Source organism: Accipiter gentilis, chromosome 6 (assembly GCF_929443795.1).
Source record: "Accipiter gentilis chromosome 6, bAccGen1.1, whole genome shotgun sequence".
NCBI lineage: Eukaryota > Metazoa > Chordata > Aves > Accipitriformes > Accipitridae > Astur > Astur gentilis.
The window spans coordinates 42,543,451-42,555,331 of NC_064885.1; the positions used below are offsets into that span (position 1 = coordinate 42,543,451).

An 11,881-nucleotide genomic window follows, 5' to 3' on the forward strand; every position below is an offset into this window, starting at 1 on the left:
TATGAAGACAGAAAGCTAAATAACGCCAAAGAAAGGGATGTGAAAAGAACATGTTTCTACTTCTGTCTGGAACCAATCATAGCGTATTACAGAAAAAACAATCATTAGACCAGCGTAGGAGTACAGTCAGCAAAAAAATAGATGAAAGTAAGTAGTGTTCAGAGCCTTGCCTGCCTGCGCCTGACATGGGCTCATGGGGAAACTGGACTAGTTTGCAGAAGAGAAATCTACTGAAGGTTACTAACCACCCAGAAAATACCTCTGCCGTCTCAGGAAATCACAGACCCGTAAGTGGTGGGAACCTGGGAGAGTATTCCTGGGAAGCATCACCTATTCTTGCCTTGTTCTTATAGTCTTCACAAAGCAAAGGCACTGTCAAAGGATACCAGGTTAGATAAGCTCTTGGCTTGACCCGATATGGCTGTCTCCGTCTTACATTTTCACTCAAAACACAGCCCATTTCTGTTGAGGTACTTCAGAATTTGTAACAAAGAATTTGTTAACAAAAAAAAAAAAAAGGAACAAAGCAAGCTGCAGAAGGGATGAAACAGAAACAGCACAGGGCTTCTGGGAACAAAAGGAAAAAAAGAGTGAAACTACATTTGCATCTGCTACCCAATGTAAAGAAAGAAAACAGCATGCCAGAGAATGTGAAGATATAAACTATTATTTATTGAAAATATCTCCGAAAACAAAATCACAATCACCAACAAAGTCAGGGCAATTAAATGAGTTGGCTGGCAGAGCAAACAGTGTAATAAAGAATTTTATTATGCCTTTATTGTAATAATTCTTTCCCTCACTTAGGAAAGCCTCAGAAACACTCAATTTCAAGTTCTGTGAAAAAGCAGTACAGTAACAAAGGCAACTTGATGCTCCACGAGAGACAGTTTGAGTCTTTAACCAGAGTTGTGATTTACTACTTTGACAACCCAGCCCAGAAGCATGCCCCAATACACATGCAGAAGCATAAAAATAAATTCCCAGCTGCGCATACTAATACCCATCTGCTCGAATGGTAACAGAGTAGGTCATTAAAAACCCAGCATTTTTAACCCAGGAAGTACTGCAGTCTTTTACGTTATACCACATTCAGTCTCTCCGAAAGAGATGCTTCCAGGAGTAGCAAGGCACTCTCGTGTCCTAAAAAATCACCTTAAGGGAACCCGTCTGCCGGGCTGCTGTCTCAGTTCATTTTCTTGGCGCTACAAGAGATACGACCATACTGCTTCCAAAAAAACTTCACTTTGTGAGATTTATTCCGGGGGGGAACGCTTCCTTCTGTTTTCTCGTGCACAGTTTCTGGATTATTTCAACTGCGTCCTAGGGAAAGCCCGTCTCTCTCTAAGGGAGTTCGTTTAGTTTTGGGAAGCGTTGCGCTGTGGGAACGCTGAGGAGGAGATAACTGGTTTTTTCCACATAATTACCTGTATTTGGTCTGATAGGCGTTGTTACAACTGCTCATCTGTCTCTGAGCGGCAGCCTCTCACCTCACACGGGCTCCTGGGGCTGGGGGTCGTCTGAGGGGAGCCGGGGGGCCTAGCGGCCCCCCGGCTCCCCTCAGACGACCCCCAGCCCCCCCTCAAGACCCCGGCCGGGCTGAAGCGAGTTGGGGAAGGATGAGGGGAAGGGGAGTAGCCGAAAAGACAGGAGTTTCCCCCAGCGCTTTCCCGGCACTGACAGCGGGCGGTGGGAGGGCGGGAGGTAGCGGGGCCGGGCGCCCCCCCCACCCCTCGCTATTAGTACCGGCCCTCAGCGGAGCCCGCCTCAGTGCGGTCCCTCCCCGTCTCTCAGCACCATGCAGGGGCTCAGCTCCGCGCCACCCGCCGCCTTCCTCCTCCTCCTCCTCCTCCTCCGCCTCAGCTCGCTGCTGCCGGTGGCCGCGGTACCGGTGGCAGAGCGGGAGCTGAATCCCAGCAGCCGCCTGGCCGCCGGGGCGGCGCGGGTGGCATTGCATTACCTCAACTTCCAGACGGCGTCCCCCGGAGAGCTGCAGGCGCTGGGGCAGGTCCGCAAAGCCACGGTGAAGGTAGGGGAAGCCGGCGGGGAGCGGGCAGGCGCGGGTTTTCGAGCGACGCTGGGGAAAGTACAATTAATACTAATTATTATAATGAAAGAGCGGGGCAGCCGTGAGGAGCTGAGCCGCCCTCAGGGTGGCGCCTTCCCGCCTCCCGCGGCGGGAGCTGCTGTCCTTCCCTCAGGGGGCTCGGGGTCCCCTCAGCGGGGATCCACCTCGAAAGGTCGTTAATTGATTCATGATTTAAATATATATCCCCCCCCCCCCCCCCCCCCAAATCCAAGCCCAGCCAGTCGGTTGAGGTTGTCTCAGAGTGCCCTGTCCTGGAATCAAAAGCAGGGTAGCGCAGATGAGGGGAAAAGAGGGAACCGAGGCACGCTGCGGGCACGTACTGGAAAGAAAACAGTTTGATGAGGAAACATTTTCGGCAGAATTGCTTCTGGAGCGACCATCTACTCTGTGTGAGTAGGGATGGAAAGGACTTTGCTTTCTAGCTCTGGAGACCGAGAGCTTCAACTAAAGGTGATGCAGCTCCCGTCGGAAAACATGACTTTAACTTCCAAAAACCATGTCAAACCGAGGTGACAGAAAGGGGTGGGAGACCTAGATAGGAGCAGCTACAGGGGCAGAGCTTTCATGTCACCCAGAGCTTGTCAGGGATGCTTGAGGCGGTGCCCAGGGCATGCCCGGTGTACCCGTGCCCCACACACTGAAATGCAGGGCCGCTGCCTGCAAGCACTGTGCCACGCAGCCTTTCTCTTCCTCCGGCCACCGGTCTGGGTTTTTTTTTACAGCTTACTCAGTTTCTGAAAGTTAGAGAACAGGCAAAAACTGTTGGGGAACATTTGTCCAAGGCTGTAGATCCTGGAAGGAAAGCACCACCTTCCTGGAGAAGCTGAGGAGGTTCTAAGCTATCGCAGTGGATGGGATTTAAAACCAGCCCTCTCATGTAGTCTTCCTCTCCAGGCTATGGCTGGGCAGTTCCCTAAAGCAAGGGCCGGTCGTTTTGGATTCCCAGTCTGAGGTGCCAAATGCAGCACTGGATTCCACTGGATCCTTTTCATGGCTCTGGCATCTGAAAAGGAGATCTTACAATATTTGTCCTTCAGCATCTGCACGGCTTGTTCAATTCAGGCCCTCACTCTGAAAATTGAGAATAAGATGGTGTAGTGTAAAATCTTCCCTTTCAAGAAAGAAGTTCCAAGCCAGCCTAAAACATTTGGGATGTACTATTGCAGTCCTTACATTGAAGTGAGCCTCAATCTTTCATATATATCCCAGTTGACTCTGGTTCCAAAACAATTTGAAGCTGGTTTGAGTTGCACACAATATTTAACAGACCAGGATAATTTCCAATTAAATTTCACAAAACACAAACTACTGCATAACGACTCAGAATTTGTGTATTACTTTGTGTAACGCAAGGCTGAAAGATAGCATTGGTCGTGCAACCTGTGTGGGAATGCAAACATGATGTCCTGCTATAGATTTATCTGAGACCATGCCCTTTAAGTAACACTGGTCTCATCATCATTCCCAAACACATCAGTAAACATACAGTTTAATAGGCGCCGAGGATGGATGTGCTAACGTGACATTTGATTCTTCCTATGAAATTGCTGCAGACACCTATGACAGAAATTTACTATGAAATTTGATACTTTTCTCGAAACGTACAAGTGCTCCTGTATCTACTAAGCACTTTACTGGGTAGTGTACATATGTATATATTTACATATACAAACGCTTGTGCCTCTTTTAAGAGCAACAATGTGGCCTCTAGCAGCAGGGTGTGCTGCTGGAAGCAATGCACTTGTCTAGTAAAGAGACATATTGGAAGGGGTTGGTGCAGTTCCTCTTTCCAACCCCAGTGTAAGTGAATATTTACAAGGTAATTTTCGTTGCAGGGAGGGAAAGGGGTCTTTTCTACCCACTATCAGCCACCTGCCTTTTCATATAGGAAAGAAAAAAATTGGTTCATTATAGAGAAGTGAAATGCCTCGTTATTTCCTCACAGTACTCAATGCTGTAGGAGCTCGCTGTAACCACTTTCTGCAGTTTATTTCCCCTTTTTCTTTGCACACTCTGTGAAAACAAGAGGAGAAATGTACTAGACATGGTCACTTCCTTCTTTCCTGTCCTCCACTGTAAAAAAATGAAAAGAATTTCCTGGAAGGAGTGTACTATATTATGTGAATGCAAGAGACAGAAATGTTGGGGTTTGGGGGGCAGGGGGGGCGTGTGTTTCTTTGGTTGGCTTTTGTTCTTTTAGTTGTTTTTTTTAAGAAAGCTTGTTTCCTATTGTTAGTATATTACTGGATCTATTAAAATTAGGATAATTTTCTAATGGAATTTAATCATGAGCACTGTATTTTAAAACTAACATTATTAGCCCACTAGCTAGTGAAACTGTGGTAATTAGAAACAGGACTGGAGATGGTCACCAGTATAGTAACTCCATTGGATGTGAAGAATTTTTCAAGTTCAGGTAAAATAAGACTTCAGTGCTTTTCTCTCCTAGCAACGAAGAGTAGAGATATACCAAACATATAATAATTCCTACCTTGCCATTGGCTGCAGTTTTCTTTTTGTTGTCCCTTCTCATTGATGCAGGTTTTTTCTTAAGTGAGTATCTTCTAGGAAACAGCAGCGTGCCTCTCATGGAATTGTTGACAGCTTGCACTTTAAAATACATTTTTGAGAAGAGAAGCATTAGTGTGTGCCAGCTGAAGATCCTAGAATTCAAGAGAGAAACTTTCAAAACACTGATGTAGCAGTCTCCCATACCAAACTGTCCTGGAAGTCATAACTGAGCAGTAGGTAGGTGAACCAGGAGGTGAGGTATAAAGGTAAAGCTAGGTAATCTCTTAGCTAAACTGCAACATTTGCTTAAATCGGACTACAAAATACAATTTTACAGATGGGTATTTCTCTTCACAAGCTCACCTTGACACAAAACAGTGTAATACCAGAACCATGGTCCTAATATTGGAAGTCAATTAAAAGATTTCTACTTATTTCCAACAGTCAGGATCCCACGTTAGGGTGGGAAAAGTAGAATCAGTGACAGGGTAGGTAAATTGTCTAGGGAAAGACAGATACAGAGAGGTCGAGAAAATAACCATCTCTGCTGGCTTTTCCCTCCTGCCTGGGGCAGCCCAAGAGCTCACCTGGCTACTTGTGGATCGGACATCTCCAGCACCTCTAGAAGCCACAGGCTACCTGAGCTGGCTTGCAGGGACAGCGGCAGGGCTACGAGGTGGAAATCCCCCTGGTCAAGCCCCCGAAGGACACCTCTCGCTCCACTCTCAGCAGTGACAGCTTCTCCATGCTTAGTGATCAGGTCCGCCCTCTGATCCAGCAACCAAAACCTGGTCCTGGAGAAGAATTACTGGTGGGGAAATACACAGGAGAAGAGATGGAAACCTGCAGCAAGGGGTGAGAGAGGGATCACCCCTTTCTGTGCCAGTGGGGAGTTGGAGCAGCGTAAACCAATTGTAAAACCACCTCCTTTGAGACCTGGAATGAAACTGGTCTTAAAACTGCTATTCTGGCCTTCACAGTACTAAAAATCTGCCATGAAAGTTGCATTAATTTTGAGCCCGGAAATAAAACAATCCCGTGACCCAGATATTCAGCGGAAAAATGAATTACTCACTTGTTTTCTTCTCTTCTGGACACTTTTATCTTTGGCTGCTTTCAGCCAGCCATCATTCTGTGATGTCAAATATTCCTCAGCTCTGATTTAACTCACGCTACATGACGGTTTACAGTGATGCATTTTGGGCTGATAGTGGAAATAACAGTGATGTTTTTCTTCAAAACTAGAAATACTTTATAAAAGTTAAAATTATTTCATGCCAGATGTACCTTCTCCCTCTCCCTGCTAAGATCAAAGAAGCCCTCTGGCATGCATACCCAGATTGACTATGTATTTTAGCTGTGTAGCACCATATGAAAGCTTTCCAGGCGAGTAGTACTGCTGTGGTGGAGTTGTTGCAAATGAAGAGAGAATACCTACTTCAAAAACTGCCTAAGCGCAGAATTATGTGTTCTTTTTAAAGAGAGTATTTACTCAGTCATTAGTCATGAAGCTTTTCTAAAGCCTTCTACTGAGAAGAATCAGGGGCTGAATAATGAAAATAACGAAGTCCCAATTGATTTTGTTTTCTTCATTAGTGCTCGATATTAAGCAAATGCAATGAAACTGCTCAGATATTTTGTCAGAATCTGATTACTATTCTCAAAGTTATCACAGCTGTAAAAGTGATTTTTTTCTTTAGCAGAGAGAACAGGTGATACCTATGCAAGAACAAATAACATTGGACGAATAGTCAAACATACTTTAAGGGACTGAATATACTGGACAGAAAAGATCCAGCCTAACTATAAAAGAGCTTCCATTACAGACTTTAAGACCCTGATGTTGTAACTGGGAGCGTGCAGTCAGGCTGCTGTACTACGCCCCTTGAGGAAAAGGTTCAGCAGGAAACCCTCTCCACTATCATCAGTTAAATCAGAGCTAAGTTTCTCCTGCTTCAGAAGTGTTGTAGTCCAGCTGACTCTATTTCAGGTTCTTTCATCTGCGCTACTGATGACAAGAAAAGGAATAAGCCTTAGGTCACTGTGCTTAAAAAATACCCATACTTGGATCAAATGAAGAATGTTAGAAGCAATAGCAGTAACAGCTTTACAATAACTTGGGTAGCTTTACAATAACTAGAAACTTAGACTTAGCTGCAGTGATTATCATGAGAGATTAGACCCTTCTTTCAGCACCACAAATTACTGATTCTTTTGTAAACCTGCATTTCAGAAAGCTAGTTTTTACAATTTTGCTATAATAAGAGTGTCTTGGCATGTCACATTCTCTGTTGTTTTGAGGACAACGTTTTACCCAATACACAAAACGGGGGCAGGAGAAGGGGAGAACAAGGATATAAAAGTCTGAAGTCATCCTTTCTCCATTTCCTCCATTCCCTTCATGGTGTGACCTGGGTCCAGCTCCACACTTGCCTCATCGTAAAGCTTCAAGAGGGGATTTTATAACAGCAGAGCAAGTAACTAAACCAATCTGTCCTCTTATCTGCAGTGTATAACTGCATGTATGTACTAAAGGCAGGTAGCTGGCCTGATGGCCTTGCCCTGGGAATGAAACTTTGCTAACATTCAGTGGAATCTCGGATAGTTAATTGGACAACTTAATGACTGGTATTTTCAGGGCAAAACAGAGCAGACAGATCAGAATCCTGCTCTGACGTGCTGTGTAAAATTAGTCTCTTTCCAGTCACAGCAGAAAAAACTAGAAAGGTTAGTATCCCTAAGATTAAATTAGCCTTTGTCATTGCTGTTCAGCTGTGAATCAGTCTGCAAGATTTGATTCATTTATATATTCAAGGGCACTCTGATAGCCTGTGCAAAAAATTACCTTCTCAGAAGCTGAACAATGATTCGTAATTTTATTATTTTTAAAGTTACTCAGTATCAATCTGTCCTGTGAAGGACTTTGAGCTGCATTTTTCTTCTTGCATATTTCTGTGAGGGAAAGGCTTTAAAACATCCCTTAATATAAGGGTTATTTATTGTTGTTGTTGTTAAGACCCTTCGTGTTTGCTGCTAGGATCATCTCAGCACATCTCATCTGACCAAATCCCTGATGCTACAAGGCCGTGAGGCAGTCACGGCACCCTCGTTTTCCCCCCTCTCCGCTCATGCCAGCACCTCAGCAAGTTGCAGTACGTAAGGCTGTAGTTACACTGATGGCTGAATCCTTCTCTCTTCCAGAGCATCCCAGACTCTGGTCACAAGTATTACTTGCAGTTCACTACTGAAGACTACAGGAGCGGGGTGAGTTTATGGTCCTCCGCGTTTCTTCTGACACTGTGCGTTAAATGAACTTCAGCATCTCCAAAACAGGGTACATTTCAGTGCTGTCGTAAATGGATCTTTCACAATGGAAAGACATACCTTTATGCTTCTACCTGCCTGTCCAGCATGGGGCACGGTTTGCTCTTAGGATCACCCGAGCATCAAATCCAATCACAGTCCTCTGCCTCTGCTGGGGTCCAAGTGGTCAGAGCACCATCGCTACCTGCTTCGCTCAGTGCCTGAAGCGATTGTCTTGTTTCGAGTCACATCAGGCAACGCAGCACCCGAGTGAAACTTTGCAATGGTCCAAACTCAATGTCGCAGTATGGTCCTCATTATCCAGTTGTAGCTCCTGCTGTGTCCACACGCCAAAACAAGAATGGAGAGTTGACAGTTGTGTGTTCTTTTTAATTATAGTCCCCCCTCTCCATTCATTCTGTCAGACAGTTGTCATCAGCAATTTTACTGTAAGCATCTGCTTTTCCATTACACACACATTTTATGAAATTCAAATTATTTTCAGAATTTAATATGAAGCCTTAGATTAGTTTTGTTTCAAGGCTGAAGTATCATACAATGAAAGTCCCTGTTAGCAATTAAAGTTATTTCTTGAGAACTCTCAAACATATTTCCAAGATGACTGAGTGCATTTCTGCTACACTTTAATTAAAAACTTCTGCTAAATAACTTTAGCCTTGTTGTTTTAACCTATTTACTTTTTTAGAAAAAAAATTACATTCTTCTAAAGACTTTCTTGACCCCTGTACAGCTTCATACAAAGCATCTCACAAAGACATATACGTACTCCATATGTATACCTCACTTGTTAATACCAAGAGCTTTTTAAGTAGTGTGTTGCTGGTAAATAAGGTCTTGATTAAAGATAACAGTTTTAAATTCTACTTTTACAGGAAAATGCCGGGAGCTGCCTTGCTACAGTGCTGTATCGGAAGACAAAGTCTCCGCCTGTTGTCAATATCAAGTGCATGCCTACCAAAGACCAGAAGCAAATCCAAGAAGAGGACAACAGACTTTACCAAAAAATTAGGCACCAAACCAAACCAATAATTGGAAACAATATTCCAGGTATATTCCTCTAAATAATCAACTGTATTTAATTTTATCTTAAAGAGCCTGGGCACTTGTAAGAACACAAGCAAACGCACACGCGTTTTAAAAAGACGACACATATATTTACAGTAACACCCTAAAACCATAGAGCTAACCATCAACAATTCCACCTTGCCAGCAAGTCTTGGGGAGAAAAAAAACCTCCTGTGTTTCGCAACAATGGTAGTCAGCACAACATTGCGAAGGTGTTTTGGATTTAAAAGCAAGCTTATGCAATTTTATATTCAAGTAAATGCAAACTGTCCTCAAGTAATAACAACTGCCTTAACCCACACACCTTCCCCATCTGCGGGTGGAAATTCACAAGGGATGACTAACAGAATTTTTCCATCCTGGAAGCAGAGCACCGCAGTCCCTGTTTTCCTCCCAGCTAGGTAAGGACCTCCGTTATTGTGGATGTTGGGTTTCTCACCTCCAGAGTGGGGACCCTGCGAATAGCATCTCTTGGCAATTTCAGTTCTGTCATGCTTTCATACTTTTACTATGACTGCAGGTTTCACTTCCTCCTCCTCCCTGTTCAAGATTGTAACACATAGGAGGGAAGAGTCACTTCCCAGGAATAGTGCTATATCGGACAAAAGTGCTCTGTGGTTTATCATTTTGCTGCTGAACAGCCAGAATTAATAATTTTTATATTGCTCTTTCTCCTTTGCAGACAGCTATGGCAATATTGAACCTGCCCTGGAGCCAGTGTGGGCTTTGGCTGTTGCTGGCAGCAGTTACATAATGTGGGAAAAGTCAACAGAGAACTTGGGTTACTTCATGGCACAAGTCAAGTCTGTGAAGCAGTGGGTAAGCGAAGTGGAAATGACACGTCTGTGCCACAGAAGCTAACAGAGCCTACCAGGCAGCAGAGGATAAAATGGCCATCAACAGCTCACACTCTCTGTGATGGGCATGATTCTCCCAAAATCCCAGGGCCTTCTACCATACAAGTATCTCCACCTCTGGACAAGTATTTTGTCCAGGCTTCGGTGGAAAAAATTCTACTAATTTGGACAAAATTTGATTTTCCTTCTTTGCGTGAGTGGACCTGTTGGCTTCTGCAGGTTTAATGAGGAGATTTGAACATAGGGTCCTGCAGTTCATCAGCCCCGCACTAAGTTGCTCCTTGTACTCTTTGCCCTCCTAGCCAAGCTTAAAGGTAGTGCCAGTCTAGTACCTGGCATACATTCTCTGGGGAACGTATCTTACACCTGTAGACTATCAGAGTTCCCAGAGCTTTGTGTCTCCCTCGGTCATCTGTGATCCATAGACAGTGTTCAGGTTTTACTCCCTAGTTATTTAGAATGAGATTTCTCTGAAGGAGAGATTAATGGTCAGGTAAGAGTCTCAAATTTATTTAAGGGTTAATCTCACTTAATTAGCATCTGAGTCAGCCTAGTTTCATGTCAGAGAGCAGTCAGACTGCAGAGCCATGCTGCAGTTAGTGCCTTCAAAGCTTTTACGCAGGAAGCGCTCCCAATTCCCTGTCTGTCCACATACAAACCTGTCTCACTCCAGCCAATGACCACAGCCATCTCGAGTCCTATTCATCTCGCTCCCTAAGCAAGCTAAAAGCAGTCAAGTCAATCAGAGTAGACTCTAAACTTCAGCAATGTAACTTGTGTTCTTGATCTTTTTTTTTTTTCCTCTTTCATACATGCCCAGATAAGGAAAGATGATTTTCTTGAATTTGACTACACTGTCCTACTCCATGAAATCCCAACACAGGTAAGAAAGCCTATGTGTAGAACGCCTCCTTTCATCAATAGAGGAACAGTATAAAGATCATAAAAGATGTGTATTTTAAAATCTGTTCTCCAGGAAATTATTTCGTGTCACATGCGCCTCACTTGGCTTCCTGGACACCCTCTGAAAGTGAAATACTTCTGTGCTTCAGAGAATCAGGGGCTTGAAGATGGATCTGGAATGGAATCTGGATCAGCTGCTGGGATTTTACATGAAAGGGGAGCAAATTTTTAAGATTGTCAGTTTTATGTATATGTGTTAAATGAGAAAATCCTTGTGTTAATAGACCTGGAGTTGTGATAATTTTTCTATACCAGTCGCACAACGGTGAATTTGAATGCTTTCACTAGTCTGTTTTATTCCAAAATTAATTCCTGTAATTTCTTAAACTGCGAGACTCATGTTCTAGAGGTCTACCTAAAAACTTTGCTACTATATTATATATACACAGATAAACATACACAAGTTGATTTTATGTCACTAACTTACTGTTACTTAGAGTAACATAGTTTGTAAACAAAGTTAATATATTTGGATAAAAATCTTGAGAAAAGTATTAATCTGTCACTAAGGAATATTTGTCTACTTTTTTTTTTTTTTTTCCCCTTCATTTTTTGGGTTAGATTTGTGCTGATTTGTAACTTGCATCTCCAATAAAACAAATACCATTACGCAGGGTCGAGGTTGGGTTTTCTTTCACAATGCTGCTGTTTCACCCCAACTTTCCATCTTCTCCTGGTGTCTGGCCTTTAAAAGGATGTGGACGAGCGTAGGCAGTGGAACGTCTCCCTGCAAGGCCCTACAGAAGCCAGTGACCAGCACCTGCGTGGCCCTAGTCCACTGACGCACCGCTGTTCCCTGCAGCGTGAGCTGACATAAAAATAAAGTTTCTTGTATTTGTGAAGGCAACTCAGAGAATATTGATTAGAAGGAAAAGATGGTTTGTTGTCTCCCCACATCTATCACCAGTCCAGAACACTGCACAGCAGCGTTTCTCAGATGGAAACTGAGGACATTTTCTTTGTCTATTTGCAGTTCTTGCTGTTACTTTGAACGAAAACAGAACTGCAAAGACAGGAGGGCTCTGAGCAGACGAATTTCCCCATTTGGGTTTGTTTGCTAGGGGAACAGCCC

At 43.8% G+C, this 11,881-nt stretch overlaps 1 protein-coding gene and 1 long non-coding RNA gene across 4 annotated transcripts; one reads left to right on the forward strand and one right to left on the reverse strand.

The window, feature by feature from the left end:
- The first annotated feature begins 1,660 nt into the window (after positions 1–1,660).
- Positions 1,661–11,427, forward strand: LOC126039871 (ovocalyxin-32-like). Its single transcript, XM_049803627.1, has 6 exons — positions 1,661–2,029; positions 7,802–7,864; positions 8,797–8,971; positions 9,672–9,808; positions 10,667–10,729; positions 10,823–11,427. The coding sequence occupies exons 1-6, from the start codon at positions 1,799–1,801 to the stop codon at positions 10,979–10,981; spliced, it is 828 nt and encodes a 275-aa protein (XP_049659584.1). The 5' UTR covers positions 1,661–1,798; the 3' UTR covers positions 10,982–11,427.
- On the reverse strand, positions 2,011–8,790 carry LOC126039874 (uncharacterized). Of its 3 annotated transcripts, XR_007506420.1 has the most exons (4): positions 7,985–8,790; positions 5,676–5,804; positions 4,581–4,699; positions 2,907–3,160 (listed from the first exon to the last, which is right to left on the reverse strand). It is a non-coding gene; the product is annotated as an uncharacterized LOC126039874 (long non-coding RNA). The 3 variants fall into 3 exon arrangements; XR_007506421.1 differs by lacking the exon at positions 2,907–3,160 and adding an exon at positions 2,011–2,077 and having other exon boundaries at positions 4,581–5,804; XR_007506419.1 differs by having other exon boundaries at positions 4,581–5,804.
- Positions 11,428–11,881: the final 454 nt, after the last annotated feature.